This window comes from Anguilla rostrata, chromosome 7 (genome assembly GCF_018555375.3).
Source record: "Anguilla rostrata isolate EN2019 chromosome 7, ASM1855537v3, whole genome shotgun sequence".
NCBI classification, from domain to species: Eukaryota; Metazoa; Chordata; class Actinopteri; order Anguilliformes; family Anguillidae; genus Anguilla; species Anguilla rostrata.
This window is the reverse complement of record NC_057939.1, coordinates 2574750-2600953: the sequence shown is the minus strand read 5'-3', so window position 1 is coordinate 2600953 and position 26204 is coordinate 2574750. Positions and strand designations below refer to the sequence as shown.

Here is a 26204-nt window from a genome sequence, read left to right as displayed (position 1 = left end):
GGGCGAAGCTCGGTGCACACGCCGGCGTAGCTTACAAAATAAGATCGCAGTGTGAGAGACTCGCATCGTCTCCATTCATTTGTTTGCTTAATTGTCACCCTCTCTCTATGTTGTTTTAAATGTCTTGGTTTGGCACCGCTGCCAGGTGTAAGAGATGGTTAACTTCCTGTGGCGCATTCTTTTTCCCACAATGCCTCATTGGTTTTCTTAGTTGTCCTCCGTCCTCCTGAGCACAGTGCACACAAGAGACACGCTACGTTTTCAAATCTTAGGCCACGATACCTCTGATGTAGTCTTTATGTCTTCATTTCCCAGAATCGCATAAATAAAATATTTATTAAACGATGTCTGCAGCCAATAAGACCACTAAAGCCTGATAATGATTGGATAAGAGCTGGGTAGCTGCTGAGTGCTTATTTGCTTATTCCTGTCCTGGTGTTCTGCGTGAAGTAAAGCCGGGGGGAAGATGCTCTGCAAAGCCTTTAAGCAGTTCTGCTGCCGTAAAACCGGCTTTGGGCACCCAAAAAAAAAGAAGAAAAAAACAGCACTCATGTAATTGCGAGGACAGATCAGCTTGTCATCGTGCAGAGAAAATCTGAAAATGTTCCCTAATGTGCACCAGCTGTCTGATCACACAGATCTCTTTCCCCGCCTACCTGCTCCTCTCTCCTCTCCCCCAGCTTGCCCTTCCTCTTGATCTGCATTTCCGGAGAGAAACAACATATTATTTGCGCGTCTGTCATTTTAAAAAATAAAAAGTTATGGTAACTTTCTACATGCTGTAATTTGGGGAAACCGTCATCAGATCCGCTAACATTAATTCTTAAGCTGGTCATTATTGTAAGTCCCCTCACTGCACTTTTTTAGGTCCTCACAAAGATTTTTGGACGGCCTGTCCAATCTTCTATAAAAAGTCTGAGTGTGGGAGCTGGCTTTTGTTCGAAAAGCGTTTGGCATTGAAACACCCGAGTCACGCCGACCGTTCTTGCATAAGATGCCTCACCCCCCAAGTAACGGGACGTCCTATCGGGCAAAGGACGCTGCCTTCAAATTCTGAACTGCAGGTGACTGGGTGATCCATTCATTGCTTTTTTTCTTTATTTATTTTTTTTTACTTTTTATATAATAGGTAAACTTTGCCAAATTTGGCTGAGTGTAAATTTAGTTTTAGCCTATAAATTAGGCAAGTAGATTTCTTACCAACTTGCTCAACTGGGCTAGAGTGAAAAAAGCCCTTGTTGAGCCCTTTAGTTTTATTATTATTTTTATTATTATTATTATTATTATTTTCTGCTACAGAGCTGATTGAGTTCATAACAGGGCTACAATGTGCTATTTAAAAAATGATTTCCCATTTTAGCAGCCTATACAGTGTACCAGGCCATTTTACTCCGGTAATTAAATGGGAAATATTGCTTTTCATGCCATAATAGCGTCACGTTTGTAAAGCTGCTTTATGGCCTGTAGTATATTACATGTTACATTAAGGAAGGTGCTGAAGCAGAGCATGGCTTTTTTGAGCCCTTCCGTGTCCCGTGTGATTCTGCAGTGTGAGAAAGAAAAATCCTTTATGATTTTCCTCTTTTAAATTGCTGATGTGCTGTCACATGATAGTGGCCCCATATGTTTAATTTGCAGATTACATGTTCTGGAAAAAGCCTTTCAAATCTGGCTTACTTTCTTATACCCCGTACTTGTATTAATGAGGGAGTTTATCTGAGGCAACCATTGCTGGTCAACTGGGGCAGCAGTGTAGCATAATGGGTAAGGAAATGGTCAATGTAACCTGTAACCAATGTAAGGTCACAGGTTTGATTCCCCGGTAGGACACTGCCATTGTACCCTTAAGCAAGGTACTTAACCTGCATTGCTTCAGTATGTATCCAGCTGTGTAAATGGATGCAGTGTAAATGCTGTGTAAAAGTTGTGTAAGTCGCTCTGGATAAGAGCGTCTGCTAAATGCCTATAATGCAATGTCCCTTTAAACCACACCACGGCATCCACACGCTCGGCATCGTTCATCATCTGAAGTGGTTACGTGGATCAAATGTCGCTTTCTCGTTCAGTTAAAAAAAAAAAAAGCCATCGTGGCTCTTTGATTGAGCTATAAAATGATTTTAATAGAATCCAGATGGTCGTGTATGGGATTAACTGCCCCTCCCTCAGTCGTTTCATGCTAATGTGATCTTGGCCAGTAATATTCTGACAGGTGAGCGTTTCCACGCCGACCTGCTGGCTATTATCTTATGGAGTGCATACTGCCGCCATTAAAAAATAAATAAATAACTGAGTAGGGTTTGGCTCGTAATCCTTCTTTCAGTGTTTGTAATGGTTCATATGTTTTAGTGATGAAGTGCATAAAAATGTAAACGTTATGTGAAATTAAATTGCCTTTGTCTTTTATGTTTTTCACTCCGGTCCAGTGACTGTAATTAAATTAGTTTTCTGTGACCTCCGTGTTCAGTGGTCCTTGAAATTTGAAAACTGATGTCTTTGGCTTAAGTCTTAAGTCCTAAAAGGGTCTTAAGTTGTAATATAAAATGATGTGGAGAATGTACTGTACGTACAGTCATTTAAGTGATGTTCAGAGAGCTGATCTCGTAAAGGAATCCATGTGGTTTCCAATGTCGGTTGAGGGACTGCTACTTCATCTATTTGCCAAACTGATTACTGGAAGAGATCACCTATTCTTTCATTCCTGAAAGCATTAACATTTATATTATGAATCATTGCATTTATTCATAAACCCTCAAAAAAATAAATGATAAATTTAAAAAAATAACAAAAAAATCTATATCCATGCCTAAAAGGTATCTGTGCTGTTGAGTAAGGTAAGGAACTTTAATAGTTTCAGTAAATATCCTGGCTTTGCAAATTAAGTGTAAAATGGAAATAATGCTAATTGTCCTCAATTTTTTTGCGTCTACAAATAAGTAATATGGTGCAAATGCCTCAGTGGGTGAAATTATAAATGTTGCCTAAATTCATGCTGTCGGAGAAAGGAATAACTTATTGTGTTGTTATGGATTGGAAAGAGAGGGCATGAAAGAGAAATAGCTGTAAAGGAACATTAGTCAAATATTCAGTGTTTTTCCATGTCGGTCAAATTAATGCACCTGCAAGGAGGAAACAATTTGGCAGCAGGTTTAGCTTTAAAGAAAGTAGGCTGAACATTGCAACTGAGGTCATTATTTAGCCACTTTGTCGTAATTATGGCCACACATGGTGTAGCCATGGTGCACTGACCATCAATAATAATGAAAAGACAGTCATCTGTACCGTCACTGTAGCTATGGCATGTTACACACACACACACGCACGTGTGTGCACACACGCATGCATACACACACACACACACACACGCACGTGTGTGCACACACGCATGCATACACACACACGCACACGCATGCGCATGCTCACACACCTGAAACAGGTTTTCCCTATTATTTGCGGATGCATCTAGATCTTACTATTTTACCTGGGAATTTACCTGGGACAAGATACATGCACATTTTGGTTAATTCCAAATGTGAACACTTCCTCCAACCCCACAGGCTAAGAATTTTATTATTTCAGTAAAACACTTGTTCAAGTTAGACACTCCAGAAAGCCATTATAGGTATTAAGTGCCTATAATATATACGGTTTAAACAAGCTTTGCCTCTTGCAGAGCTATTTAAAATAGCTTCTCTTTCCACCTGAACATTTGACAGTCTTTATCCCCACAGTGAAGGAAACTCAGGACAGCTGCAGTCACAGTATGGAGCCAGGGGAGGAATCAGCACACTGCCAAAACATTTCAGCTAATGACCAGCAAATGTTAGCTAGAAAACAGCCAAAAAAGTAGAAAAAAGGAAAAACGGTGTCTTCTTTTTTTTTGTCACTTTATTGCAGCTGGGTTACTTATTACAATTCTGCATACTTCCGTGATGTGTTATTAATCTGTTAACCTTTTTTAAGCAAATAAATAACATTGTGCATTGTATTTATAAAATTTATAAAATTCTGTCATGTGGGCTAATTATGTTATCAATCTCTTTACATTTTATTTGTTGTTACTTACTGTATGTAACGTCGTACCTGAAGATTTGCGTAGTCAGTTACAGAAAGAGAGAATTTTTAATGGTGTAAAAGCAATATTTATTTATTGTTACCCAACAATTGGAGATGTCACCAGTGGAGGAACACAATATCACAATAATATAATACATCACAGGAGCAGATATTATTTCCAAGGCCAACTCGAGTGGGGAAAAAGAATAAAATAAATAAAATAAAACAAGGTGCTTTTCACGGTTTTACAAGGGAAAACATCAAAGGCTAGCTCAAGGTGGAGATTTCGGAATAAAGACCTAAATGGCCTTTTCCCCCCTCTAAAGATGGGCAACTAAGTCGCTTAGGGAGCAGGAACATCAAAGAGCGGAGCAGAACGGTGGTCACGCAGTGTTCCATACAGAATTCAGCGGCTCACACAGAAGAGAGAAAAAAAAAGGTCAAACAAGTATCGAGCCACGCTACTACCCACACTTACAGCAGCGACAAAGCCGTCTTCCGCAGGGCTGCAGGCTGCTATTTTAGTTTCGTTATAAAGTGTCTCGACCTCCTTCAAGGACCTTTAGTTTGCCAGTATCTATCATGGAACGTCATATTTATTAGCAGCCATTGTCTGTACCCTTATCGTCTCTTTGAAAATATTGCGCCTTGGCGTAACGAGTTTGTGTTCAGGACAGCAGGACGTTACTATGCGGTGTGATGTCAAAGGGACGGGGGTTTAGCTTTAGCATTCCTGCGCATTTTAGCGGCTAGCGTGACTCACGCGTTTTTCCCCCCTCTGTCCTAGACGGGCTGAATGGTAACTTTGCCAAACTCTTCGGAGGGGTATCGGCTGGCTCCGAGCTCAAAGGGAAGTGCGCTCACTGTGACCCTGCGAGGGAGCCCTCCCAACTGGGATGCGTTGGTGTTACTCTGAACAACGATACGATGCGATTTCTCTTCATTTATAATGGTGCGATTTGATTAATAACGATTAATCATGACATGATAGGATTAGCTGAAGTGTAAATGTGACCGTTACATTTGATAGGTCTCCCTCCACGTCACCCCACTGACACTCAAGAGATCATTGAAATGCCAAGCAGTATGACTTTCAAACAGGTTAACAGGTGTGTTTATTACCTTCAGTGTCTCAGTCTGCCTGAAATAAAAGTCTGCCACGCGAGTTTACGACTTGTCGTGATGCGGATCGATTCATGCGTGTCGCATCGATGCAGTTGCGTCGTGACGTTTGTGTCGTGACGTTTGCGTCGCGACGTTTGCGTCGTGACGTTTGCGTCGCGACGTGCTGAAGCTTCCATGTTTCAGCGCACCCCCGCAGCCTGCGCTACTGCAGTATTTGGCGAGGTGGCGAGCGGGGTGAACTCTGACTGCACTGCAGCGTGTTAAATTGGCTCCGACATGACTGGCAACGGGGAAAGAGGATTGTGGCTCCGATGACACTGAAGCTGTCAGCGTGGGTTGTGGCTCAGTGACCCTCGTGACCTTCATCACGGTCTTCCTCATCTTGGGAGCGACGCTACCCTGGCAGCTTGGCTCATGATAATCTGTACGGCACTTGTGAACTATTTTTATAAACCGTACGGGTGGCCTCCGCAAACCACGCATAAGCTCACTTGAGATAAAAAGCTGCTTTTCCCATCCGGGATTTGAACCCGCAGCTCTTGTGTTCAGAGGCCACTACAGCCCACAGGGCTATGCCTCAGCCAAGCTTTGGCTTCTCCCTGGAACCTACTGACCTGTGAAAAAGTGCATGATGCTAACATATGAAAATTGTATTTTATATAACAAAATGTTTCAAATTGCTTACTTTATTATTAAACTGAGTCTGAGTCTCTGTAGGACTTTGCTTTGTGGGTTTGGCTGGTATAAATAAATAGGAAAATAAATAAATTGAAAATAAATAATAAAACAAAAAAAAAAAGTTCAAATGGCTATCCTTAGGCTGCTTTCTCAGCTTGACGTTCCTCCTCATTTAGAGCATCACTGGTGCATTAAATGCGTCGTCTCTCTGGTGTGTGTGAGGGTGTGTGTGTGAGTGTGTGAGTGTGTGAGAGTGAGTGTGAGTGTGAGTGTGAGTGTGTGAGAGTGTGTGTATGTGTGTGAGTGTGGTTGTGAGAGTGTGAGTGTGTGTGTGACATTGCCTGTAATTTCAGCATCTGGCCAGTGCTGATAAGCTCCTGATATTATCGCGCCCTGCCTAAAAACAGTCGTCTGTGTTCTCTTCTCTCGCCTGCGGTGTCACACGCCAGAAAGAGTTACACTCGGAACAGGCGCAGAGGAGGAAGTGTCTGTTATTAAAAAAAGTTTTGAATCCAATAAAGCAGGCAAATGCACTTCGAAACACAAAACAAAACAAAACATTCTAGATTGTTTGTGGACTGCATATTGGATGTGAAAGGAGAAAAAAAGAAAAGATTTAACAGTTAGGCCTTGTTTGCCTGCTTCAGAATGCAATGACAAACATCAAAGGCAACCTAGCAATAGAAAGGGTCTGTTATAGTGGAACTCAGTGGATAGCAAAAAAAAATGCATTTCAGTACAATTTTTTTTGCTATTTGCTTAAAGGTCACCAGCCTTCCACCAGGGAAGAAAGGCAACCATCCTGTGGTGCACATTTGTAAAATGTAAAAATAACAGTTTTTAAAAATGAAAAGAGGGATGAAATGAAATGCATAAGCGGTGTTTTGAGACCCTTTGATGAGGGAAGGCGTAAGATCTCAGCATATGCATTTGAATGGGAGTAATTCTGCTGTGCTGAATGGTGTTGCCTCTGGGCGCAGTACCTGCTGGATAAGTGTATGGATTTACTCAGCGTGAGCTTGGCAGTAATCAAGGCTTGGGGTCAATGCGGAGTGTAGGATTCAAGTGTGTGATGTAATCTCTCACTGCACTGATATTTCAGCGACGGCTTGGGCTAACCTCTCTGGTCAAGGTGCACACTCTCACAGAAGTTCATAAGGACACGCACACACAGTGAAATGCACAGTTTACACGCTTGCACGAGCACGCACATATGTGCACAAGTGCATGCACTCACTAACACATCACATACCCATTATACTGATTGGATATCTCCTGATATCCGCTGTGTTGCTTACCAGAGATGTATTTTAGGTATAAATCCACACAGACTCCCTTATGCTAAATAATAGATATGAATTTCAGTATAAAAATTCAGTTAAGTAAGTTGTGTTTCACACGCCAGTGTGACATCCCTGGGAGGGAGATGCGGCAGTGCCGGGGAACACTGTTGGTTTCCGCATGGAGAGAGAGAGCTCACACCCACACCAACACAAAATCAAATGGACACCTTCACCCTTCCCCCTCACGTTGTTCTGGGCAAAAACAATGAACTAAAACAACAAACTAAAATAACAAAGACAAAAGAAAGAACAGTTCAGTTCCCCACTCATAGCTTTTCAAGCAGCGGTTCACTTTTGTTTTGCCGTGCTCAGAGAAACATGCAAACAAAAACTAAATAAAGAAACTCGCTCTCAGTGTGTGCTCCCGGTCTTGGCCCTGAACTGTGGAGAGCAGCACACCTTTAAGCACCTGGGCTGATTAGCCAACGCAGCCCAGGTGCGTGTGCTCCCTCCACCAGCCCGTGCAGCCGAGACCAATCCGCTTTTCCAGAGAACCGAATGCCACCCTGTGTTGTTCTATGGTGCCTGTATTTACCCAAAACTTCACAGCTAGACCTGGGCCCAGCAGCCCTGTGATAGGGCCTTAGACGGCTGCGTCTGATTGGCCCCCGGCGGCCTGCGTCCACTCTGCACTGTTAGAGCACGGCTAATTAGCCCAGCCGTCTGCCTCGGGGCAGCGTGGGGGAGTTTAGTTGGAGTCTCCAGCAGGTGGTGGGAGCTTAGTGTGCCCTCCACTGGGATATCCATTAAACTCAAATTCCCATCATTCATAGTTAAACATGAACGCTGATGTCTGCTGACACTTCTGTCCATAAACGCGGATCAGTTTGTCAGCTGCATCCTCGTTACATTACATTACATTTATGTGGCGGACGCTTTTATCCAAAGCGACGTACAAGAAGTGCATCCTCAATAGGCCAAGCCCAAAAAATAAACCCAAATATTTCTGTGTACCTTGAAAAGAGTGTACAGGTTTCAAACGGTCTATACCAACTCTCCTTTTTGTCTCTATCACTGCGGTTATTTGCTGTGGACCATTATTTTAATGGCCATTCATAAATAGATACATAAATGTTTCTGGTCCTGGAGGCCTTAATTGGTCAACATATCTTCCCAGCAGTACCAATATTCATGATATAGCATGTCTAAATATTATGTTCATACGCCATTATAATATTATTGCACCTTTCTCTAATATATATGTGGATGGATCCATTTTATTAAAACAGTATGGAGCTCCAGCCCGTGTTTTATTGTGCCTAACAAAGCCCCCGAGCTGAGCCGATATTGTACATGACATGACAACGTGCGTTTCATTTCTATACCACTTTATATTCAGCTGATTCTGAACGAGCGTTTGGGAAAATGAAAACCCTGGGAGGGCAGGAGTGTTTGGGAAAATGAAAACCCTGGGAGGGCAGGAGTGTTTGGGAAAGTGAAAACCCTGGGAGGGCAGGAGTGTTTGGGAAAATGAAAACCCTGGGAGGGCAGGAGTGTTTGGGAAAATGAAAACCCTGGGAGGGCAGGGTTTTGCCTTTACCCCACAGGGCAGGAATGAGCTCTTCAGGCTGAAATCCTTCTCCCGTCAGATATCAGGCTTAAGGAGCCAAAGTCCTTCAGCGGACGGGGAATCTCCATAATGACCATCAGGTGCAATGAGTGGATGGGTCATAGACTCAGGAATCGTCAAATCACAGCCCCCCCCCAGGCCCGAGAACGGCTGGTTTTCCACCCTCCCTGCACACCTGGGAGTCAGGTGTGAAGACTGTGTGGCCAATCAGCAGCGCCAATTTTTTCAGTTATTTACCTGGTGGGAGAGAAAACCAGGGCTGGATTTGGAGGATTTTGATGATCCCTGTACACAGCATTGACCTGCGTGTGCTCGGTCTGCACGCAGTAAGAATACGAATGCCTTCAGTTATCTGCTCCGGGCGATGCGCATACGCTCGGCATCCTGGGAATTGTATTTTTATCAGCTGCCGAGTTCTGACGGAGTTCGCCCAGGTGCTGTTGCTTTGATGTCCGGACCGTGTTTTTTTTTTTTAACGCCGTCAGATTGCCGAATTGGTTGTGAGCAGCAGGGGGAATTCCCCTCTGCTTAAATCAGGAGCAACTGTTTGTTTTCAAAGCGCGAGGATATTGAATTGACAACTTTACACTTCGAGGCCGGAGTTGTGTTAACAGCAGTCCCTTAAGTCCTAATTGAAATCTACATGCCTGCCATTTGCTAATGTATTACCTGTCAGTTTTCTGATGTTCGCCGTGCTGTTACTCTCAGCCCTTGCGGCGTTGAAACTCTGAAGCGTCTTCCTCACTGCAGATGCAGTCAGGTTCAGTTCAGTTCAGTCATTAAGAGCTTTTGTTGAACCAGGTAATCTTATTTGTTGTTCTTTATCTGGGGAAAGTGTATTTACATTTTGGATTTAGTTGGATCTCAGTTTCTGCTGCGTAATGGTTTAAAGAATGAAGGTGCACTTCTATCCGTGAGGTGACTTTACGCCAGCGATAGGGATGCATGTGGCTTTCAGGAGCTCTATGGGGCCATGCTTATATTGGCTTATCAGCATCGACAATTTATGTGAAGCATTTCTGTTTGGGGGGGAGGCATTAACAGGCCTTTGCTCTAAAGTAGCATGTGTGCTCAATCAACCTACCCTGTGCAGATAAAGGTTAATTAATGTGTGAAATGCCCATAGGACCCAATGTCCAGATCTCATCCATGTATGACAAGTGTCATTTTCTTCTAACCCAAACCCCCCCTCCCCCCAGCAGTGAGGTCCATCCCGCTGTCCCCCCTGGAGCCCCAGTCGGCCACGGCGTCGTCGGCGGGCGTTCGGGACCGCCTGGCGCTGGAGGTGCGGGTTCGAGAGGTGGAGGAGGAGAACCAGGCCCTCCGCTGGGAGCTGAGCCAGCCGCCCAGGGCCGCCGCCCGCCTCCGCCCCCGCCCTCGCCACGGCAACCAGTCCCGCACCTACTCCACGGAGGAGGGCACCGGCGACAACGAGGGCCAGCGAGCGGGCGCCCCCGGCAACGGCTCCGACTGCGCGCAGCAGCCCCCGGTGGACAAGTGCGAGGTTAGCAGGCTAACGGGCTAACAGGCTAACGGGCTAGCAGCTAACGTTTTCACGCTTCGCCGAGTTGTGTCAAACACACTTCAGCCCAGCAGATAAGAGGACAAAATGGCCGCTTCACATCCAGGGTGGCTCCAGATGCTTAAAGGACACCCCTGCCCGTATCACTTCACAGGGACAAATCAGAAAAGTGTAGCACTCAAAAGCTCCAAAACATTACATTTTTAATAAAAAATAAATAAATAAATAAATAAAAGGGTGACATCTTGACATCTGGGATTTGTGTCAGGGAGGCAATAGAAAGAAAAGAATGAAGACTTTAGCTCTTCTGTTGACACTGAGGAGGATGTCTCAGACATCAAAACACCAGTCACTCTTCTTTATTAAAGAGTCTGCGCTTCTGAGCTTTGAGTGCTGTACCTCTCCTTATTTCAGGCCAGTCCCAGTGAAGGAGTACAGGTAAGGATCGGTCTTCCCACAGCCTGTCTGTGTGAGGGAGGAGGGGTTTTGGGAGACCAACCGCGACCGAACAGGGGTTCTTTAAGCTATTCACCAGAGGTAGAATAACCACTAAGTCTCAAAAGAGACAAAAGAACAGGGAAAAAGAACAAAAAGAAAAACAATACTCCTAAGGTAGAGTATCCCAAAGAAAAGCTCTAAACAACCCACATAATGGGTACCAAACAAAAGCTTAAGGAGTATGAGTATAACAAAAACGGTCTGAAAAAATTGGAGAACGTGAGAACTTTAAGAAGCCCTCGCACAGAGGACTGTCAAAATAATCACTAGAGAGAGTAGTAGAAATGAGCAAGGACAGTAGTGCTAACTTTGTAGCCCACAATCCAGTAACCTCTAAGTTCAGTTCCGCAGTAACTCTTCGCGTAAAACAAAGGACACAGAAGAGGAACTGATCTAGTACTGAACAAACACTAAACCTCTTACCAAACAGACCAAGTTACCGGCTTTCGTGTAACGCAAGTGACACTGAAGCAAAGCTTATCAGCTTGCTAAGGGTTTAAATAGAGAGCCAACAGGTGCAAATCGTTAAAGGGGATTTGCACACGTATAATTCAATCAAGGAAAACTTAATGGCCGTAATAACTGAAGAAAAGGTGCAGGAAAAACCAATGACCGTAATAACTGAAGAAAAGGCGCAGAAGGAAAATAAATGGCCAGAACCATGAGAGTCTGAGCTGTTTGATCCTGGTTACAGGCCCCTGTACAGCACTGCAATGGGCTCATTAAAGTCACAGGTGACCTCAGGTGTTTACGCTCAAGAGCGTTAGCATCCTCTTAGATTTAAGTGCTGTGTTTGACACTACCGAGATTCTCCCAAATACCAAATCTAGGAACCCCCATTGCCCTTGTTTTTTTTATAAAGCTTTAAATGGACAGATCCCTCAGTATACGATAGATGGGTTTCAAAAATATACTTTCCCAACTTGTTTAATGCGTGTCAGTCAACTCTGACCTCCTTGCATCCTGGGAGTTGGAATTGCTGACAGGGTTTTCTCCAGTTCTGCAGCATGTCTCTGGAACTCTCTTTAAAGAGACATCACAGGAAAAAAAAAAACATTTCATTGCTTAATGATAAATTTAAATGTCTATTGAAATCATTTTTAATGGCTTGTTTTCAACAATAATATTTGCTTGGCCCCCGTTTTCTCCTAAATGAAACCCTGGGGGGCTTTTAAAAGTACCTCCGCCTCGTGATATTAGCCAAGCTATAAGTGTCATCTTCCAGCCTGGCCTCTGCCACCAGCCTGTACTGAGTCATCTCCACAGAGCGGGGCGGGGAGCTGAGGGGGCGTAGTGGGTTTCACAGAGGCTGCCTTGCGGGCCCCCGCCGATGGCGAGGCAACCCCCCCCCCCCCTATCAATACCCCCTCCCCACCCGTATTAACCCCCCTGCCCTTCACTACCACCCCCCTCCCTCACGCCTATCAACACCCCCCCCCACCCCTATTAACCCCCCGCCCTCCACTACCACCCCCCTCCCTCACGCCTATCAATACCCCCTCCCCTGCCCCCATCAACCCCCCCCCCCCCATCCCTATCAACCCCACCCCAGCCTCTGAATCATCCCAGTAAATAAGTAACTGAGTCACCCTTATGCGGCGGGTGAGCTGGCGTGGAATGAGGCTGGATGGCTGTGAGCGGTTTGCCGTGTCAAAGTTGATCATTTGAGGTCAGCGAGCACTGGAGTCGGATCCGTCACATCGGATACTGGCACGGCTCTCTGGAAACATCAGCTATTCATGCTGATGCCACGGCTGTGAGTCTAATATTGATATTTTAAAAAAATAATAATAATTTACTCTGATGTGAAGCGAAAATGAACTTTTAGTCTCTGTCTTTGGGTCCGCTCGTTTTGGCCCAGCTGCAGCTCTGCCCAGCCCAGTGCTGCTGCTGCTTGTCAGAAGTGAGCTTTCGTACCGAACCATATTTCTCTTTTTTTTTACCCTGTTCTTTCTAACAGTGACGTGGGTGCAATGCAATAAATAACGCTGAAATCTGTAGTCCCTGTGCATTCAGCAGTCCTGAAGGGGTTTAGTGTCATTCTGTTTTATTCGTATTGCACCTCTTACAGAGACAGCGGCTGGTATTCAGACAACACTTGTCTGTAACTTTTTTATTTTTATGAGCAAATGCAAGCATTGCACTTTTTTCTTTGCAAACTCAGTTTGGAAAGTTATTTTTATTTTTAGCTGAACCAGCCAGACTGTTTGTGGAGAACAAAAGACAGATTTGTAAGTCAGAATTGCAGAAAACGTTTGATTGAACCAAGGCCACTGCCAAAGAAACGCTTTACAGGAAAACAGGGAATGGGCAAATTGTGGGGGGAAAAATGCAAGTGAAGTAAATATATGGAGGAGGAGAACAGCTGTACGTATGTGTCTCATGTGGGATGAGAGTTTTGCACGTGGCACTAACTCTAAACGCAGGAAGTCACTGCTGATTAGTACTTTGCATAAGCTCACCTTGTGTATGTTTTTTAGACATAAATGGAAATTAATTAGAGAAAGTGCAATTCCCTACTAGTATCCATTAAACGCATTGGGTGAATTTCTACAACAGAGTGCCTTGTTTACACACCCGAAAATAGTGATCATAAGCCCTATTCAAACAGGATCTAACAAGTTTTACCCGTGGAGGTCCTGTAATGTCTTTTTTACTTTTGTGGGTAATTCCAATGGAGGATTCTGTTTGGATTTTTTTTTAATCCACAGTAATTCCCACTGAAGAATCCCACTCCAATTACTGACCGTGTCCCAGATGTTAGATATGGAAACTTCCGGTAGCTAAAAATAAGCGGCACATTTCGCTGCAAATTACTGAGATGTTTATTCACACAGGATTAGTATTATCAGAGGACCTTGGTTACCTACCCCCCCCCCCCCAAAAAAAGCAGTAGGTAATTCAGTCCAGGAAAATGATATATTTGTGGGTTCAGGCCTGGTATTTGCTCTGTTTTCTCTTTTTTGCTATGCTTTTTGGCTTGCTGCTCTGTAAAGTGTCTTTGTGACAGTTCTCTGTAGAAAGTGCTATACAAACTGAATTGAATTGAATTGAAAAATTTACTTTGCAGCCAGGTAAAAATGACAGACATGGTAGATTCTGACAGGATGCACCAGATTGAAAAGTTCCCTCTCTCTCTCTCTCTTTTCTCCTTTCTGTCTGCTCTCCCCCAGACGATTCACGTGGCCATCGTGTGTGCCGGGTACAACGCCAGCAGGGATGTGGTGACGCTGGTGAAATCCGTCCTCTTTCACCGGTAAATCACCTCCGTCCTCCTCCGTCTCCGGTCCCCCAGCCGACTTATTTAAGCTCACCTGAGGAGGCTCTCCCATAATCCAGCACATAGTGTCACTTACAGTAATCATTTATAATTGAACTGTGTCATTTTCAATATGCTGTGTGTTCAGGGGAACTCTCATGTAATTTCAGTCTGAAAGTTGTGTAAGTCGCTCTGGATTAGACGTTCAGCTAAATGCCTGTAATGTAATGTAATTTGAACTCTCAGGGAAAAATGACCCTGGGTTCGATCAATGCTTGTCTTTCACTACAATAAGTGATTACGGTCCCTTAAAATTACTTTTACTTAAAGACTGCACTGTATATAATGTGTGTGTATATGTGTGTGTATGTGTATGTGTGAGACTTGTGTGAGACTTGCTGGCTTCATCAAATGGCACCTATTTACATTAAGAGGTGGCAAGAGGTGCTTTCTAATCGGTTTGCTTTCTCAATCGCAATCCCGCCAACCATCTGTTCGTCCTTGAGCTGTCTGGAGCTAACCTGGGCCCTGTTTCACAAAGCAGGATTACTGAGTTAGCTGGATAAAAACCCGGAACCTCCCCAAATCTTTCACATGGACTGAAGTAAAAAGTGCTGTTCTGCAGCTATCCAGCTAACTCCAGTAATCCTGTGTAAAGAATTACCCCCCCTGCTGGGGTAATAATTTCGCTAAGTTAGCTATGATGTTACTTGCCCTCCTTTGTTTTGTTTTGTATGCTAGACAACTGCCGTAGAACGCCGTCTGACAAAGTGCAGGTCTGGCTGGCGAGCTAAGCCTTATATTTTCCACCTAAGCTGATCCCCAAGTATCAGCTGATGCAGAGAGTGAGGAATAAGCGAATGAGCCAATACTGTAAGCTCTTAATTGAGCTGCACTGATTGGGCATCATGTTGCTGGAGTCTAGGAATGAGCTGGGGGAACAGTATACTTGCGGGCCATGCCAAGAGATCTTTCCAGAGTCCTCTGCTGGATCTCACCCAACAGACAGACGGGGTCCCCGACAGCACACCGCAGGGTCCAGAGGGAAGTCCGTCCCCTGTTGGCCCATTAATACACACTTCTAGCAGGAAAACCATTTTTCCAGCAGATCTTCCATCCAAATCCAAGCCAAGCCCCCCCCCCCCTTTCGGCTTCAGCACATCAGGCAGGATTACGCTGCTGGCTGGTCTCGCCCGTTTCCAAGATTTCCGTTTGCAAGAACATACGTGCGGTGCAGCTGCTCTGAGAGCTCGTTTGCGCAGCGTTTTTAGTTACACAGAGTTAATTAGGTCTCCCAGTGCACACTCCAGAGTCTCAGCTCGCTGATCTCAGTGTGCTGCTTGGACCCAGTTGCCAGGCAACACCGCCTCCAAAAAAAAGAAAAAAAAAGAAAAGGGAAAGTGTTGGGGAAGTTGCGAGAGTTGCAGAATTGAAAGTATGAGTGGGAGAACGGTGGGATTGGGAAGCGCTGGTCCATGGCTGAGGGCTTCCAGTCTGGTAGAGCTCGGAATGACGGGTTGTTCCTGAACAGAGTGTTTGACGACGAGGTGAGGAATATCCTGCAGACTGGACCCTCCCCCTCCTTGGGCATTGCTACGTCCAGTTATGCGCCATCCTGCTTGGCCCCAGCCACAGACAGCTCTGGTACAGAACGACTGCAAAAGACGGTGCTTCTGCAAGTGTCCCTCAGGATGTTGACTTTTTTTGAGATAATCAGGAGCTGGCGTGGAATGAGAAGCACGGACGCCCGGGTGAGCGTAGATGAACTGATCCGGCAGATCGATGCATTTTCATCATTTTTCCTGATTCAGTGGAGAAAAGCGCAGCCGTGCAATTTAGTGTCGTCTCTGAGATTTTATTGTCCCCTCTGCTGCAGTTCAAAGTGGCTTATCCCCCCCCCCCCCCGCAGTGAGGGTAAGCACTACGCAAAATGCACTTTTGTCTCGAAATAAGGCAACATAAGCGCCCGACAAAATAGGTCAATAATTTGTCGTCAGCAACTCCCAGATCCAATCATTCTGCCAGGCAGTGCGGAAGAGCGTTTGATTCATACGCCAAGTCAGTGACGGAGGGCCTCTGAGAACTTCTCCCACAATGCACCATTTAATGACTCCTCAGCTCTGTCTCAGCTCTGTCAATTTTATACATCTTTTATGATCTGAGTCCCTTTGATTATTCAATGTTCTTTCTTTTCATTTTTCTTCTTCTTATGGGCAGCCATAAAAAAAGAAAAAATATTAATAATAAAAATAAGCAGAATAGTTTCTTGTTCTGTCTGGAGATGTGGACACTCCACAGAGTCGAGGGATCACCAGCTATGACAGGAAAACAAAAAAGGACAAGCGATGGTCATCGCTCACTTTTATTAACTTGGAGGGGGGGAACCTTTGCACCTGTTCATTGCGTGACAAGGATTTTAAATGCAGTGCACACAGATGACATCATCACATGCATGTCCATGTTCTTAAAGAGACAGTCACTGTTTGCATAAAGGACTGACCCAAGGGTGCATACAGTATTGCCAGTGTGTGTGTGTGTGTGTGTGTGTGTGTGTGTGTGTTTGTGTTTGTGTGTGTGTGTGTGTGTGCATGTAGGGGGGGCGGGGTTTAGAATGCGGGCTGAAGGGGAGGAGCTAATGCTCAGGCAGGCCTCAGGTCAGTAAGCATTCCCCACAGGGCTGAAGAATGCTGATCGCATCCCAGCATCGCCATGGCGAGGGAGAGCTCATCATGTGCCTTCGGGGGGTGGGGAGCTGAGGCTATCACAGTTAGCCCAGTCACCATGGTAAGCTGAGGCTATGACAGTTAGCCCAGTCACCATGGTAAGCTGAGGCTATCACAGTTAGCCCAGTCACCATGGTAAGCTGAGGCTATGACATTAGCCCAGTCACCATGGTAAGCGGAGGCTATCACAGTTAGCCCAGTCACCATGGTAACGGAGGCTATCACAGTTAGCCCAGTCACCATGGTAAGCGGAGGCTATCACAGTTAGCCCAGTCACCATGGTAAGCTGAGGCTATCACAGTTAGCCCAGTCACCATGGTAAGCGGAGGCTATCACAGTTAGCCCAGTCACCATGGTAAGCGGAGGCTATCACAGTTAGCCCAGTCACCATGGTAAGCGGAGGCTATCACAGTTAGCCCAGTCACCATGGTAAGCTGAGGCTATCACAGTTAGCCCAGTCACCATGGTAAGCGGAGGCTATCACAGTTAGCCCAGTCACCATGGTAAGCGGAGACTATCACAGTTAGCCCAGTCACCATGGTAAGCTGAGGCTATCACAGTTAGCCCAGTCACCATGGTAAGCGGAGGCTAACACAGTTAGCCCAGTCACCATGGTAAGCTGAGGCTATCACAGTTAGCCCAGTCACCATGGTAAGCTGAGGCTATCACAGTTAGCCCAGACTGGGGAAGAAAAGAGGGACTTCCTCCTTTTCGCATAGCAGCAGTCAAACACATACCATGAACATAGTCAGCATGCAATGAGCATGGAAACAGTAGAGTTTTCACAGGTTAATGGGCAAAGGAATACAAAAAGGAAATTTAAAAAAGGCCACGATTTGGGAGTGGGTATTTTGGCGTACCTCAGCTGTAGTTATTGTTGCTCACTAGAGTGATGAATGAGCTCAGGCAGTTGAAGTTAAACTTGATGTTTTTTTTTCTGAAGAATGTCGACATGCATTTCAGAATTTTTCAGGAATGATTATCAAACATTGCAACCGAATGGCTAGTCAGCAGCCTTTCCAGAATTATCTACAAATGTGTGTCTGTTAAAATACTTTCCTTGAGTTTTTATTTGCTCACAGAACCACTTTTGGTGCTTTTAACATTGCAGCCATTTCACAGTTAGTCAAGTTGTGGATTTCAGTATTGGATCAAAAGCACACTTGCCTACTGAATAATGATTTTGTGAACTGTTGAGACCTTCAAGAGTTATATTTGTTTACCGGTTTAGAGCCAGTAAAGCCAAATTTGACTCATGAAAAATACATATTCAGTAGAACAAATATGTTCTGTTGTGGAGAGTATTGTTGTAAAGTTTTAGGGTACGTGTCCTCATTATTCTGAGAAGACCCACTTGTGCTGTTTATGCGCTGTTCTGAACTACATTTTAGACATGAAGTGCTACTTTAGGACCAGGACCAAAAACACTGCTTTAAAAAGGCTGGATGGGAAGCACTTAGAGAGAGAAACTGAACACTGTGACCTTATTGAGTTATACAGACATTTCGCTTCAGAGTTGCAAAAAAAAAAAAAAAACACACTACTCGGGTGCATTATAATTCGAATTCACAGAATTCAATTACAGACAACATATCATTCCTACCGGGTAAGAGGAGGGGGAAAGGGGGTGGGCGTGTAGGCAAAAGCTTGTTGTGTGATGAGTCAGTGTGCGCGAGGTTCCTGGAATCCTCTGACAGAGCCGGGCGCCGTGGTGAACGGTAAAGAGAAGGCGTCCAATGGCGAGAGGCCGCCGCGTTTTTGCTCTGTGATTTAACGCAGCGCAAGGCTGCTCTGGCGCTGTGCGTGTCAGCTGTGCTGGCGATGGAGAGAAACCGCGTTTCACACGCAGGCCTGGCGATGGAGAGAAACAGCGTTTCACACGCAGGCCTGGCGATGGAGAGAAACAGCGTTTCACACGCAGGCCTGGCGATGGAGAGAAACCGCGTTTCACACGCAGGCCTGGCGATGGAGAGAAACCGCGTTTCACACGCAGGCCTGGCGATGGAGAGAAACAGCGTTTCACACGCAGGCCTGGCGATGGAGAGAAACCGTGTTTCACACGCAAGCCTGGCGATGGAGAGAAACAGCGTTTCACCCGCAGGCCTGGTGATGGAGAGAAACAGCGTTTCACCCGCAGGCCTGGCGATGGAGGGAAACAGCGTTCCACACGCAAGCCTGACTCTGCGCACTGGAGCGGAAACCGCGTCTGAAATGTAATTACGCGTCGGCCGCGCCGGGGCGCTCCAGCGCGTCCGGCGCTCTGCTGGATTAGCGGTTTTACACACGGTTTTACACGCGCACGCCAGCGGACGCGCGCTGAAACGCGAAGGCTGTGGCAGTCTTTTGCGCCCGGGGGGTTTCCAGCGGGCCTAATTAATTGGGTGGGCAGTGTGAAAGACGGGGCGAGCCGCTAAGGTTGAATTCGCAGGGGGTGCCAGCTGAGGGATTGGGATGGGGGGATGGGGGGATGGGGGGGGTCTTAAAGAGGAAATAAGAGGCTGGGAGATTGCTGGCGCAGAGTGGACTGGGTTCGATCATCGGCACAGAGAAAAGAAAACCGCCCCGCTCCTAAAGTGCCTTTATTTTCCTGAGCACAGCCAGGGGAACTTTCTGTGTGCTTCCGCTGAGTTTTAACCCTTTAAGGTTGAGTGAGGTCTCACAAATCTGTGATTAGATGGTTCTTAATGGAACATTCTAATGCTGATGTCACAATTGCTACTGGGAAAGCGATGGAGTTCTAGAGCACTGACTTAGAATTCCAAAACCCTACTCTTCGAAGGGTTAGCCGAGTTGCTTGCAGGATGTGAAGTTGACGTTACGATGTCACATGACATTGGCTGCAGATGATTCGCGGAGGGCCTTGGTCCACACGTGCTGACAGTTTCGTGGTCATTATTTTTCCATGTCGTACCATGTAAGTGTAACTGACGTGCTCAGATGCTTTATGAAAAGGAAGTCATTGCGTCTCATATCTTCTTGCTCTTTCTGTGTCTCCGTTGGTGGCTAGGAGGAGAGGACATAGGAAGTGTGGTTGGAATGAGGCCACGCATTCCTGTCCCTCCCCGCCTTCACAGTGTCTCCACCCATAGGTTTTGCAGCAAGCAGTGCCGCTGTTGGCCTAGAGTACAGTGGGTTTTTCTCCCTGTAATATCTGTAAAGTAAACCATTAACCTCCTCAGAAGACCTCTGTGTTCGCCCGCTCACTCAGATTGAGGTGCTACAATCACACACAGTTATGCACGGCCGTCTGCAGGTGTTAGCCATGAAGAGACCATGCTTGTCTTTGAGTTGGAAAGTTGGCAGTCAGAGAGGGGGGTCTTGACTTGGTCTTCCTCTTTCAGACGGAACCCCCTCCACTTCCACTTCATCACAGACTCCATCGCCCGGCAGATCCTGGCCTCGCTCTTCCACACCTGGATGGTCCCGGCCGTGCGCGTGGACTTCTACGACGCCGACGAGCTCAAGGTCACCCCCGGCCGTTCGCTTCGGGTCCTCTCTGAAGAAAACTAAATTATTTTCTGTTGAAGTTCGTTTTCATTAAAACGTTTTTCTAACTGTTTTCTAAAATTGTTTGAGGATTTTTTTTTTTTTTTTTGCAAAGCTTCAGATTAAACTTTGAACATGAATGCAGTAAAAGGTAAGAAAAGGTTTAGCGTGAGCACATAAGGTCAGTATAGGCTCTGCAGCCCTGCCCAGGATAAGCGGGCAGAGCTAATGGATGGACTCTGCCCAGGATAAGCGGGTGTAGATAATGGATGGACTCTGCCCAGGATAAGCGGGTATAGATAATGGATAGACCCTGCCCAGGATAAGCAGGTGTAGATAATGGATTGACCCTGCCCAGGATAAGCGGGTGTAGATAATGGATGGACTCTGCCCAAGATAAGCGGGTATAGATAATGGATGGACCCTGCCCAGGATAAGCGGGTATAGATAATGGATAGACCCTGCCCAGGATAAGCAGGTGTAGATAATGGATGGACTCTGCCCAAGATAAGCGAGTATAGATAATGGATGGACCCTGCCCAGGATAAGCAGGTAGAGATAATGGATGGGCCCTGCCCAGGATAAGCGGGTATAGATAATGGATGGACCCTGCCCAGGATAAGCGGGTATAGATAATGGATGGACCCTGCCCAGGATAAGCGGGTATAGATAATGGATGGATGGATGGACATACGGTCAGTGTTCCTTGCAAGTGAACACTTTCTGTGTGATTTGTTTTCTTAATGTAACAAACATAAGCAGAGCCCTGTTATCATACTGTATGTTAGACTCAGTAATCACATATTAGATGTGATTGGCAGTCAGTGCAGGCTTTTATCTTTCCTTAGGTTCTTCAGTCATTCTGTCTGCTACAGTCTAAGTAAAGTGGCGCGATCATTTCTGAGAGCTGTGTGTGTCGGGCCTTAGTGGAGCTGGCGGACGGAGGCTTGTGATTATTAGCCTGTCACTCTGTGGCGGTAAAATCGCTGTACCAGATAACTGCAGCGGTTCTGCTGGGCGATCTTCACTTCCAATATCCACGCTCGGCTAAGGCCGCCAATTCTGACTTGATTTTTTAAAAGACAGATTTGACATATTCCAATCATGTGAAATGAAAAGATGTCTGCTGTATTGTGCTTGTCCTGTAAATATATATCGCCTGTTTTGATTTTCTAAATTTTTAATACATCCTCTGAATTTAGAAATGTTTTCAGTGTAAATGCTTGTTTTCATTCTGAATTCTAATCCATTTTGTAATTGATTAATCTAAATAGTTACAACAGTTTCCACAACCCCTGGGTTTTCTCTGAATAAAATAAAAGAGAACTCCAAACTTGCTGGTATCGCAAGGCCACTGTCCCTAGTCAGGTCCGCTATAGAAGCTTTTCAGTGAGCGACGTATGATTTTGGATATGTTTATTTTCCCCATTGCAGTCAGAAGTGTCGTGGATTCCCAATAAGCACTACTCTGGGATCTACGGGCTGATGAAGCTGGTCCTGACCAAGACCCTCCCCCCGGACCTGCAGCGCGTCATCGTCCTGGACACCGACATCACCTTCGCCACCGACATCGCCGAGCTGTGGGCCGTCTTCCACAAGTTCAAAGGTTAACCCCGCCTCCCGCTGCATCTCTGTCGCCCTCTCGCCACAGCCATGTTTTTTTTCCCCCGCCATTTCTTTCCCTGAATCCATTCCCCCCCCCCCCCCCCAATGACAGTTACATCTCTTCCCATGATGCTCGAGGAAGGAACACACTGCAGTTCTCCTCTGTAGGGTTTGCCCCGCTAGCCCGTGGCTGATTTCTCTGCTAGTTGATGGTGTCACAGGAAAGTAAGAGTTGATTGGAGGATAGGCGTTTCGCTCTCTCTTTAGCTCGTGGCTAGTTGGCGCCAGGTGACAGGCTGCTGGAGAAGCTGATTTGATTTTGGTAACCTGGGGAATTGGCTGACTGGAAACCCATGCACCTGGAGAAACGAGGCCAGCTGTGTCTCATCACTCTGGGATCCTGTTTTCTGTTGTCTAATGACATGAACCGGGGGAATGAACCTGCAATGTCAATGCTGTAGGACTTAGCTCACTCCTGAGCCTGAGCCAATCTGAGCCAATCTGGAGCCTGATCTTCCTGGGTGTGTTTTTTTTTGTAAATAGAATCCTATTAAAGCAGGATGGGACAGCCAATCATGCGAACCACTTCTGACAGCCAATTGTAATTCTGGAAAAATGCCTGGCTTTTTTTTTTTTCTGACAGCCAGATCTGTAGTGTCTTTGCTTTGGGTCAGGTTTCTCTCGTAGTGTCCTTGCTTTGGGTCAGGTTTCTCTCGTAGTGCCCTTGCTTTGGGTCAGGTTTCTCGTAGTCCTCTTGGTCAGTTCTCTCGTAGTGTCCTTGCTTTGGGTCAGGTTTCTCTCGTAGTGTCCTTGCTTTGGGTCAGGTTTCTCTCGTAGTGTCCTTGCTTTGGGTCAGGTTTCTCTCGTAGTGTCCTTGCTTTGGGTCAGGTTTCTCTCGTAGTGTCCTTGCTTTGGGTCAGGTTTCTCTCGTAGTGTCCTTGCTTTGGGTCAGGTTTCTCTCGTAGTGTCCTTGCTTTGGGTCAGGTTTCTCTCGTAGTGTCCTTGCTTTGGGTCAGGTTTCTCTCGTAGTGTCCTTGCTTTGGGTCAGGTTTCTCTCGTAGGGTCCTTGCTTTGGGTCAGGTTTCTCTCGTAGTGTCCTTGCTTTGGGTCAGGTTTCTCTCGTAGTGTCCTTGCTTTGGGTCAGGTGTTCCTCTGGCTATTGCACACCCTCACGTCCTCTTTCGCACTGAAGATTAATGCCATACAATGCAGTTATGGTGTCTTACTGGTCTGAGTGCAAGGGTAACGGCAGAATCGCACCACCGAGGGGTTAATATGTCAGATGGGTAACCCTCCAGACACACACTGACGGCGGTGGGTGGGTGAGGCAGTATGCTGTGATGGCTAAAAATAGCGGTGACCAAATATGTTACTCTCAATCTGGTACAGAAATGCCTGTATATATATACCGGCATTGTTATACAATGGCAGCATTTAGTGCTACGGTATTTCTGAAATACATTGCATACATCCAAATACATGCTTTAAATTGACAGAAATTGATGCATTTTGTTATTATATAAGTTATGTGGAATGTTCTTTCTGGTTAGGTTTTTGCATTTTTACAATACATTTTTTTAAAAAGATAAACCATTATAAAATGCAGACATTATAAAATCATCCTCCCCGCCTTGTTTTATAATGTCTGCAGATTGCTTTGTCGTTTAAGTGCTCAATAAAATCAGTCAGTGAAAAGTGTCATCGAGTGTCACTTCTGCTCCGAGCAGCTGCTGGTATTTTACACACTTGCATTGTGGGGACTTTTTTTTTTTAAAGCGCATTTCAGGTTTTCACCCAGCGGGAGGTGGCCTATAAAACGCTGCGTGTGCGGTCACATGTTCGGCAGGCGGCCTATAAAAGCGCTGCCTGTGTGGTCACATGTTCGGCAGGCGGCCTATAAAAGAGCTCGGTTTCAGTAGCTCCTTTTCTTCCCAAGAATTCAGGCCGATGTGAAGCTGTGAGGTGGCGTCGCTTGCTGTCAAACTGGGCGGGGATTGTCATGATTCAGTCTGTTTATTTTTAATCTCTATAGCAACCCACAAGTTTTGTTCTCCACACGCAGATACTGTCACCTGTGTGCATGGTACTGACTGTGTAGCGGTAACAGGGAAATCCCTGTGTGAGCAGGCTGAGTTCAGGCTCTTGGCTCGGATGGGCACTATGTCTTGGGGGGGAGGGGGCGTGTTTGGACGTAGGGCTCTGTGTGTGTGTGTGTGTGTGTGTGTGTGTACGTACGTGTGTGTCTGTGCTAGTTAGAAATCTGAGAAATGCCTTTCAGCTCATCTTCCCTTTGGTCTTTTAAAAGTCTCACTCGGACCATTTAAAAAGTGAAATTATAGACGGAACAGGGACAGGACCTGAATGAACTACATTGTATTATCATCATTATAATACCTTTTAGAGACGTGCTGTTCCGTACCGTAAGTGTACTTGCGCTGGGTTAACTGATGGCGGTGAGGAGATGGGGCGCTGGATTATATGTCACACGCTCACCGGGCTTATGCATACATTTATACATTTATACATTTAATCAGGCCTGTCGCTCTGTGGCTCTGCCGCTCTGTGGCTCTGTCGCTCTGCCGCCCTGTGACCCTGTCGCTCTGTGGCTCTGTCGCTCTGTCGCCCTGTGGCTCTGTAGCTCTGCCGCTCTGCCGCTCTGTGGCCCTGTCGCTCTGTGGCTCTGTCGCTCTGTGGCTCTGCGGCTCTGCCTCTCTGTAGCTCTGCCGCTCTGTCGCTCTGTGACTCTGCCGCTCTGTCGCTCTGTGGCTCTGCCGCTCTGTGGCTCTGTGGCTCTGTAGCTCTGCCGCTCTGTGGCCCTGTCGCTCTGTGGCTCTGCCGCTCTGTCGCTCTGTGGCTCTGTCGCCCTGTGGCTCTGCCGCTCTGTCGCTCTGTGGCCCTGTCGCTCTGTGGCTCTGTGGCTCTGTCGCTCTGTGGCTCTGCCTCTCTGTAGCTCTGCCGCTCTGTCGCTCTGTGACTCTGCCGCTCTGTGGCTCTGTGGCTCTGCCGCTCTGTGGCTCTGTCGCTCTGCCGCTCTGTGGCCCTGTCGCTCTGTGGCTCTGCCGCTCTGTCGCTCTGTGGCTCTGTCGCTCTGTGGCTCTGCCGCTCTGTGGCTCTGCCGCTCTGTCGCTCTGTCGCTCTGTCGCCCTGCCGCTCTGTCGCTCTGTGGCCCTGTGGCTCTGTGGCCCTGTGGCTCTGCCGCTCTGTCGCTCTGCGGCTCTGTGGCTCTGTCGCTCTGTCACTCTGTGGCTCTGTCGCTCTGTCGCCCTGTCTCTCTGTCGCTCTGTCGCTCTGTAATCTCAACGTTTTCCTTCGGCTTCCTGTGACGGCCGGTCCCCTTTCGCGTGTAAACAGCCGACTCCGCCGCATTTTAACGGTTTGCAAACGATGGCGACGGCGATGGTGACGCTCCCGGTCCCGTCTGCAAACAGAGCTTGAGCGGCTGGTGTAGAAGAGCAAGACGTAAACCTTCATTTCCCTCCGTAACGAAGCAGCGAACGTGCGCTTGGTGACGAGGGGTAATTAAACATGGCTGAATGGACTGCGGTGACAATGGCGCTGTCCTACAAAACAAATGTGCACAGGATCCCTCCGCATTCAGGCCTCTGGCTTTTAATATGAATCAGATTGAACTAATGTGAGTTCATAAATTGTTAATGAATATTAATGGCATTTGCCCTACGCCATTTCAATGCAATTCTTTTTAATATTTATGACAGGGATAAACAGCATTCGTTTTTTGGGCAATGTATTCCCACCGAAACTCTGCAGTAAAATTAATACATAATTTCATGTGAAGTCTAATCAGTTGGGAGGTTAACTCGTTGCCTGGGACAAGAGCTGAAGAGTTCTTTTACACCAGTAATCTAAAATGTTTATAGTAAGTTGAAAAAGACACGTGGTTTAGAGTGTAATTACTCTTTGATTGGCAGGATGAACTGTGCAATCACAAGGGCGTAGACTTCAGAAGCGACGATGATTGGTGCAGGGGAAAATCTGTGGACCAATTAGTTTCCAGAGCATGTGCCAGGGCTTCTGGATCTATCTTTTTTAAAAACTACAATAGCCAGTTTTTTAGCACCTCTGAGATACATGAATGCACCGACAGTAGGAAATTGTTCCAGAATATTTGAAACTTTCTAAATGACAGCAACATATGCCAATTTCAAGAATTCCTTCTTTTATTGATTGGAATTGTTACTAATTTTATTGTGTTCTACCTCTTCTTTATATCAAACGCTGTTGATTTTCCTTCTTGGTACAGCAGCAGTACTTAGACACACTCCTTTCTTCACTTATATGACCTTGAGCTTTTTTAATAAAAAGGAAATGTGGCTCATTTTGG

The 26204-nt window shown here is 46.2% G+C and overlaps 1 protein-coding gene across 2 annotated transcripts in view; it reads left to right on the top strand.

Moving 5' to 3' along the window:
* The window catches only part of LOC135258768 (xylosyl- and glucuronyltransferase LARGE1-like), an 82100-nt gene that overhangs the window by 26731 nt on the left and 29165 nt on the right, over positions 1–26204 (top strand). Inside the window, exons 3-6 of one of the 2 annotated variants that reach the window (XM_064342328.1) lie at positions 9972–10273; positions 13963–14045; positions 20113–20236; positions 21692–21864. In XM_064342328.1, the coding sequence (XP_064198398.1) occupies positions 9972–10273; positions 13963–14045; positions 20113–20236; positions 21692–21864 (682 nt within the window). Of the gene's footprint in view, positions 1–9968; positions 10274–13962; positions 14046–20112; positions 20237–21691; positions 21865–26204 lie in introns of both variants that reach the window. The other variant, XM_064342327.1, reaches the window with a different exon arrangement.